The 8,123-nt window shown below is 46.3% G+C and overlaps 1 protein-coding gene across 1 annotated transcript; it reads right to left on the bottom strand.

Moving 5' to 3' along the window:
* Positions 1-212: 212 nt before the first annotated feature.
* On the bottom strand, positions 213-2,665 carry six6a (SIX homeobox 6a). The gene is made up of 2 exons (XM_061795916.1): positions 1,379-2,665; positions 213-926 (listed from the first exon to the last, which is right to left on the bottom strand). The coding sequence occupies exons 1-2, from the start codon at positions 2,281-2,283 to the stop codon at positions 761-763; spliced, it is 1,071 nt and encodes a 356-aa protein (XP_061651900.1). The 5' UTR covers positions 2,284-2,665; the 3' UTR covers positions 213-760.
* Between the last annotated feature and the right edge of the window lie 5,458 nt (positions 2,666-8,123).

The raw sequence follows: 8,123 nt of genomic DNA, 5'->3' as shown, positions 1-8,123 counted from the left end.
TCCAGACTCGGATCTATGTTGTCTCCATATTTATATCGGGCCGTTTTTGCTTTCTCAAACACCAATCACAAATAAAATACTCTCTCGATCAACAATTATTTTATTAAGTTACTTGTTGTTTTTTTTTCACCCCCCCCCCCCCCCCACCCTTTGACTTGCAACACAATCACTAAAGCGCGCATGCTCAACAGGTTCACCTGTGCACAAGGTAAAGTATTAAAAAAAACAAAAAAAAAACACACCAAGCGAATGAAGATGAAATCCAAAAGACAGAGCGGATGGGTTTAAATAGGCAAATAAACATTATTCATAAAACTTTTGAAAGCACAGTTGTTGTTTCGCGACATGAAGTAGCCACGGATAAACAGTCGGCTATATAGGCGCTCGCCATTCCTTCCTTCCTTTTTTTTGTTTCTTTTTTTTTTCCATCTCAGTGGGGAGTTCTCATCAGTCTTAGTGTGTGTGTTTAGGATCGGTTATCCACGCGTGGGTCAAATGCAAATCAAGGTATAGGCCTCACAGATCCTCGCGTGTTTTTGGCAGGCATCAAATGTCCTTGTGCACACGCGCGTGTGTGTGTGTGTGAACGTGTATATATGTGTGTGTGTAACTCAACGCAGGCACTACGAGTCGTTGTATTCGATTGTCTGTCACTATAGGAATCTCCTCTTTTTCTTCTTCTTCTTCTTCTTCTTCTTCTTCTTCCCCCCCCCCCCTTCCTTCCTTCCTTCCATTCATCAAGAGTTGAGGCGGAGAGCGCTCAGATGTCACATTCACTGTCGCTGGAGGTGATGGAGATGGCCGAGGCCGCCGCTTTGCTGGAGCGGCTCGCCTCCGGACTGGACGCGTTGCCCAGACGGTCCGCGGTGCCGTCGTCGTCGGCCAGGGAGCGAACGGAGCCGCCGGACAGGACCTGCTGCTGGAGCCTGCGCAGAGGAAAACGCCGTCACGAAGAAGAGCCAATCTTAGCCCCGCCGCAAATGCGTCGCAAACATACACGCAAAAAAAGCACAGACTCGTCGGGGATTTAACGGCTGTTAATAAGATAATAAGACGGTGGCATCACGTGCGCTGGCCCCCGTCATTATAAAATATACCGCACTTGAATCCAGATTTTCAAAAACGCTAAGCTTACTACCTTCGCTCACTGCTATTATTTTGTCATGATTTTTAAGAAGCATTCGTGAATTCATAGGTGCTGTGTGTATAGTAATATTATTTGACGCATCATTCCAATCGAAGAGCGAGCAGTACAAGTCCCACCGACTTGCATATGTTACGAGGCAGCCTAAAATGAAATGAATGCACACTCCCGACATAATGAAATGGTACAAATTGTCGGGAGTTGATGGTTTTCAATGGAGGCGTGCGTCGTCACCTGTTTTTGGCAGCCGCAGCTCTGTCTCTTTGTCTTCGGTTTTTGAACCAGTTTCCGACTTGTGTGGGCGTAAGTCCAGTAGCCTGTGCAAGCTCCCGTTTTTTGCTGGGATTCGGGTAGGGGTCCTGCAAGTACCATTCTCGTAACAAGTGCCTGGTCCTCTCCTTGAAGCAGTGGGTTTTCTGCTCGCCGTCCCAAATGGTTCTGGGCAGCGGGAACTTCTTCCTGACCCGGTATTTGTCCACCGGCCCCAGCGGGCGTCCCCGCAGCTTCTCGGCCTCCTGGTAGTGCGCCTCCAGCCACAGCGCCTGCAGCTTGCTGTGCGACTCCTTGGTGAACTTGTTGTTCTCCAGGATGTGGTAGAGTTCGCGGAAATTGCCCGTGTGGAAGGCGACCACGGCGCGGGCCCGCAGCACCGACTCGTTCTTGTTGAGCACCTCGCAGGCCGCCGGGGCGACGGGCAGCGACCACAAGAAGCGGCCGAGGCGGCCCACGTCGCCGCTCTCCTCCAGAGTCTCGCACACCCCGGCGACCTGCTGGGGGCTGAAATTCAAGATGGGCAGCTGAAACATGGAGGCTCGTCCCGGGTCTCCCCCTCCGTGCTCCTCTCTCTCCTCCACGTCGTCTCCGTCGGCTTCTTGACGCACGCCAAGGCAATCCGCACGCGCGCGCACAAAACAAGGCAATTCCCCAAAGTTGAAGGTGAGGAGGAACGACGTCGCCGGGTGGGGTGGGGATGGTGGGTGGTGGGTGGGGGTTGGTGCGGGGGGGCAGCCTACCGCATCCTCGCTTTGGCTAAACTTAGCCGGCGAAGGGCTCGGAAGGACCGCAGAACCGACGATGCCTTTTGCAAGGTGGGCCGGGATTCCAAGTAGGAGAGGATTCGAGCCGGAGCAGAGGCGCATGTCTTCTTTTTTTTCTCTTTTTTTTTTTAAAGGGGGAGAAAAAGACAGTCAAGCCCCTCCGATGATTTCCAATTGGACTTGGCAGATAGGCTGGCCGGTTGCCATGGCTGCACGTCAATCACTGTCAAGCTGGCCCAATCGGGCGCGAAGCACATCTCAGCGCCTCCCTTCGCGGAACGCAATATGTCAACATTTGGACCTTTTTTTTTTTTTTTTTTCCACGGGCGTCCTTAGACGTTTAGCCGTGCGGTTTACAAACAAGATTTTTGTATGGAGGGGATGTTTTTTTATTTAAAAAAAAAAAAAACCAAACCAAAACAAAACAAAAACTACACTTCAGTTCACAACAACAACAACAACAACAACAACAACAGCAAGCGCGCGCGTTTCGAACATTCAAACAGGACTGAAATTCGAGGATAATCTTCAAATCTAATTGGACTAATTACGACGTGAATCTTTGATAATACACCATTACTATTGAGAATAAGGGTGCATGCCCCCCCCCCCGACATTTACCAATCAACTGCATATACCAATCGACACATCTGGCGCCCATAAAAGTGCAGAAAGAGACGCGCGCGTGTGTAACACAGTACAGTATAGGATTAGGATGTCCCTGGCAGGCTTTAGTATCAGCCACACTCCGTTTTGTGCTCAGGCTGATTTAGTAAATAAGAGGGCGGATAGATAGCGCAGATGGTTTGAAGTGTCGGGTCAGATTATTTCATGGCTGGATACAGTAGTAAAGTTCATTCTAACGGAAAGGCCTGATATTATTTTCACAGTGGCGCGCGCGCACACACACACACACACAGGCTCGCCTTCCTGCGTGCACGCGCAGCCACGCTGAGCTGTATCCCCTTCGGGCTCTTTGTGCATGAATTATGGACGCTTGATGCGGGGGTTACGAAATGCCTTCTGCACAGGAAGCTGTTCATTCTCTTGCTGGTTTACTGCAGACGCGTCGTCTTGGATTAAAAAGTAAAAAGCGTGCAGTTCAAGGAAGCTCGCATTTGCATAAACTGCAAGAAGCGCGCTCGACCAATAAAGCCTACTATTGACGTCAGATTGCCAACCTGGAGGTTTTGTTGATCAAGGTCAACACGTATTATCACAGCAGCCGGTAAATTAAGGATAAAACCTCCATGGGATGCCTCAGCGAAGATATTGACATGGTGCTACTCTGAAATATTTAGTCGCCTGTAAATATTTCATCCCCACAAGACTGCCTGTCCCAAACTGAATTTACAAGGACTTCTCTAGGAAGAGCGCATCAATAAAACACCAGGCTGTTTTTGATCCCTGAAACGGAGGGCCGCAAATAACAATCGCAGTAGTAAACATTGGTGAAAAAAAACAAACAAAACAAAACACTGCAGGAAAGGGATTTTGTTCATCAAAATGCGGTTAGTTACAAGCAAGCCTCTTTAATATACAGTACTAATATCACTCCGTTCTTATTTTACAGTCCACATTGCGAATGTTTAAAGGAGTGCGAGCCTCGGCCTACTGTATGTCACTGTGAGGCCTCCTGACACCAATATCTCCACACGTCGAGCACCGCAACACACTGGATCTCATTCAAACATCCTTTCGCCCCCCTTTGTCTGTTTGCTCCGTGCATCCTCATCTCGACAGCCGCTTGTCTGCGCACCGAGTGTGATTTATTGCAGCCGCCGTCCATGTTCAATCTCCAAGGCAATTTTGATCAAAGTGCACGTTTCTAACGCTACAGAAACAAAAGTGAGGACCTTTTAATCAGAAGCATTAAACCACAGCGATGCCTTACAGTAAGATTTCACCTAAATCGTTTTGAACACTCCAGAAAGAAATCAATGGAATTATTTCAAGATAATAGTTAAAATGACATAAAGCCTTGAGCTAATCTGGTTTTGTTTTTGTTATCTGATCCTCACTTATTATTAAAGTCATTTTTGATGAGCATCTTCTTTCCTATCAAGTAAAAAAAAAAAAAAAAAACATCACCCAACACCATCTTATATTGACATTCTTGATGACAGTCAATTAAAGCAAACATTGGCCAGGACAATGATAAACAAAACCTTACGAGTGGAGCAAATGAATACAATAAGGACAACCCCAATTAAAGTTAGATCTGAAGAATAAAAAAAAAAAACATCTACGTAAAGATCGACAAAGATTGGAGAAAATAGGGTCAACATTTTTGCCCAAATACGAGAATTATTCCGCGTCAAATTGAATTAAAAGCAGCAACTCATATATAGGTTTAGAGAAGGACCGTCAAAGAAAAGAACGATTCTTCTGTGAAGGGAGACGAGCACGTGACACAACATGACATAAACGGGGTCCTAATGTAATGCGGCTAATGGCAGGGGTGGTGACCAACTCTCACTTATCCTCCAAATGACAATAGGAGACATTTACTTTGTGTCCTCGTCATCATTATTAGAATGTGGCTGGGTCATAGCTCGCCCTGGGCGGCAGCAGGGAAGGAGTGGGGAATAGTTACATGTGAACCGGCTGGAAATGACCCAGATTCCCGAGGATCACTGGAGCAGACGAGACGCTACGAGAGCCTGTCACCGACAGCCATCCTGCCGCAGTCCCGTGCGGACCTACAGTACCTTGCTCTCGCCATCTGCCCCCCCCCCACGCAGCGGTGTCGCCCGCAAACAAGCATACCAAAGCGTTTGTTTGTATGCACTAAAATAGTCCCGCATAAATTTCCACCCTACGCTCTTGTTTCTAGATGGCTGTGTTTGTGAGAGGCCTGTTTATAATGCCCATGCCCCCCCATCGAGAGGACGCAAGCGGTGATGTGAAACGGCAGGCAGTACGCAAGGCTAATGTATGGTGGGCATAGCGGAAACCTGCACCCGGGCCGAAAGCATTCGATTTTTGTATCAACTCGTCCGTCTGTACACGGGATTCACTTTCTAATTGAGATAGAAAGTGTCGGCAACATACCCCCTTAACCTCAACGTGACCCCAGTGTATTTGAAGGTCTGGCAGAAGGGTTAAGCCAAAGCTCTCCGAGAGTCCTGTTTTGGGAGCCATTTGCCCCCAGGGCAGTACGAGCTCTTGACGCTGCGTTTAATCTGTGGATTTGCCGTAACAGAGAAGACTTCTTATCTGTTGACCCGTTGGCCCCTAGTGTACGTAATCCAGCGTCCTTCAGTCAGTCACACAGCCCCGCTGACATAGATCGAGGGGAGCCAATAGGACGCAGCAGCCAAAGCCCTGCCGCGACACACATGCTCCTCCCCCCCAATCTTTTGTTTTCACACAGCACGGGAAAACACTGCCGTTACAGCGCTTGCGATATTTGGCCTCATCTCCAACGATCCGATTCATGTGGAGGCTACAGAATTCAGCAAATATAATATGATATTGAGCACAGCACCGAATGATCCTACTGCAAAGCACATTGACAGCACTCACACACCGAGGCCAAACAAGACAATGGGATTCCACATTTTGAAGAAGGCATACTGTTAGCCTGTGAATGTAGCAGCGGCACGCCCCGAAACTGGTACAATTTTGGAGGTCAAACAAACCGCCACAGCGCGTGGTCTCATCGAATCTTGGGAGACTTCATCAAAAGGATCAAAAGGTAAATCCATAAGTGTTTTTAGCTTTTTCTTTGGTCTTTTTGGGATGTCACTCCAGAAGGGTACCAGTGATGGCAATGAAGAAAAGTATCCACTCCACTCAAATGAATGAAAAATTCGTCCGTTCCAACGCCCCCAAAAACAAATCAGAAAGAAAAAAAGTTCTCGACGCTATTGTATGATCCAAAAACATACAGTAATTACATAATGACATATAAAAAAATGGAACCTTTTAACCCCCAACACAGCAAATGGAAGAGGCCACAGTGAAAGTTTGGAAAAGTATTGCAAAGCACATGTTTGTCTTGGATGGGAAAAGTGCCCCTTCAATGCAATTATAATGGCTGGGGTCCACTGTATTAAAAACAAACAAACAAACAAAAAAAAACTCTCTTTCATCAATTACCCCCCAAGGTTTTTATTTATTTGACTCCTGAGAGACTTGTGCCTCTCGTTTTGTACCAATGAAGTCTGTGATTTCCAAACCTTGTCTTGCTGTTTACTGATGTTCAATTGACATGTCGTCATGTTAATAAAATGTACAGTCTGTCTGCTGTCAAGCCGTCGGACATGCAGAGACAGTTTTGCGAATTAAAAAGGTTCACCAGTCTTATTTCATTTCAAATCTTAATTATGTTGTCGTGGAAGCCAGAAGAAAAAAAAACAAAACGTGACCACAAACACATTTTCAAGGAGATATTGTGATGCAAGTATTTACACTGAAGCATTTGAGATAGTAGTTATGTAAACTACATTGCTCTATAGAGTCTATAGATACAGAGCAGCATCCTCTTTAGCAGGTAAAATGCATGTTCTGTAGGGTTTAAGTACGAAGATTGACTTGCCCAGTCTAACCTTCTATTCCTTATACTTGAGTAACTCCTTTGTTTGTTTTGACCTTGTGCTTTTGGGCAGTATCTTGCCGCATGATGAAGGAAAAAAGTGCAATATTATACTGAATGTTCCTCAATAATCTCGATATTCCATCTCCTCTGTTGGTTGCACTTGTCAGCCAAAGGACATTCGCCTGTGGCAAACAAACAATACAGTGAGATTGAACTGCAAATGCTCAGCAAAAACCCATTACAGATACACTGAATCTAGCCCCATTTTCCTCCCCCCCCCCCCCCCCCCCCCCCCTCTTTTTCTGTAAGGGCGGGTGCATTTACTGAGTATGTTATAGAGTGCAAGCAATTATTACATCCATTCCACTCTTGAACGCAGTCAATTTCTGGTCAGAGAGTGGCTAAATGAAACTTGGGGGAGAGAGGACACATTAGACAACACTGCTATATATTATCTGTATTTGTAAGAGGCATATAGCACAGAGAAAGTTAACGAACAAACGCGCCACCTATATGACTTGCACAACAACCATGATTGTGTGTGTGAGAGGCAATGTTTCACTGTTAGAGCTGAAATGCCAAGCTGGTCATTAGGAGAAGTAAATCCACTATTGCACTCAAGTATGGACAGCAAACGGCAAATTGAAACTACAGCAACAGTATGTTTTTTTTATTATTATTTTTATTTTTTATTTTGGAGAGCATACAGAAAAAAGAAAGATCCTGGGTTGGACTTTTCTTTTCAATCCCTGCATCATTTTTGCGCTGCAGTGAACCGTGAGGCCTGAGAGCTTTTTTTCTTCGGTGTCCCAAAGTCTGGGAGTCTAAGTCACACAAGCGATATTCAACAAACTCGAGAACACCTTTTCAGTCGACGTGCTGTTGTGCCACATCTACAGAACCAGCAGTCAAATAGGGGGCTTGATGGAATGCTCTGTTTTTAGACCTACCTTGAAAGCCAGCCACACTCTCTGAGACACTTGCATTCACCAGCACGCACAGTGCACTAGCTCCTCTCCCAAAAACATAATAAGTCACTAACCAAAAATATGACAATCTGCACGTCTGTTTTGATGGAAGTTCAAAAGACCAGCTTCTACGTTTTACCCATTTCTGTGCAGCAGAAAAGCTAAAAAAAAAAAAGAAAAGAAAAAGAAAAAAAATCCCTGGGTATGTCAGAGGATCTTGACAACACCCGAAGGTGACAGGAGTCAAAACTCATCACGGTCAGGAGGTCCTCTGGCACCGGGTAGCTACATGATGCGTGAGTCGGGGCACAGGTCACAACGCCTTAGCCGTGCCACCCGCGCCTTACCTCCACTTCACATTGTCCAAAGCCTGCGCTTCCTCCTATTTACTACTTGCTCTTTTGTCTGGTATGTCGTGGCTTTTTCTTCAG

The sequence above is a fragment of the Phyllopteryx taeniolatus genome, chromosome 13, assembly GCF_024500385.1.
Source record: "Phyllopteryx taeniolatus isolate TA_2022b chromosome 13, UOR_Ptae_1.2, whole genome shotgun sequence".
Classification (NCBI taxonomy): domain Eukaryota; kingdom Metazoa; phylum Chordata; class Actinopteri; order Syngnathiformes; family Syngnathidae; genus Phyllopteryx; species Phyllopteryx taeniolatus.
Note: the sequence above shows the minus strand (reverse complement) of the source record. Positions and strands in the feature narration are given on the sequence as shown.

What these genes read in the sequence shown, in the direction of transcription:
- six6a (XM_061795916.1), bottom strand. Translation starts at nt 2,283, where the DNA reads ATGCGCCTCTGCTCCGGCTCGAATCCTCTCCTACTTGGAATCCCGGCC. An exon ending in GCTGCGGCTGCCAAAAACAG is followed by an intron (nt 927 to 1,378) that starts GTGACGACGCAC and finishes TCCTCTGCGCAG; the next exon opens with GCTCCAGCAGCAGGTCCTGT.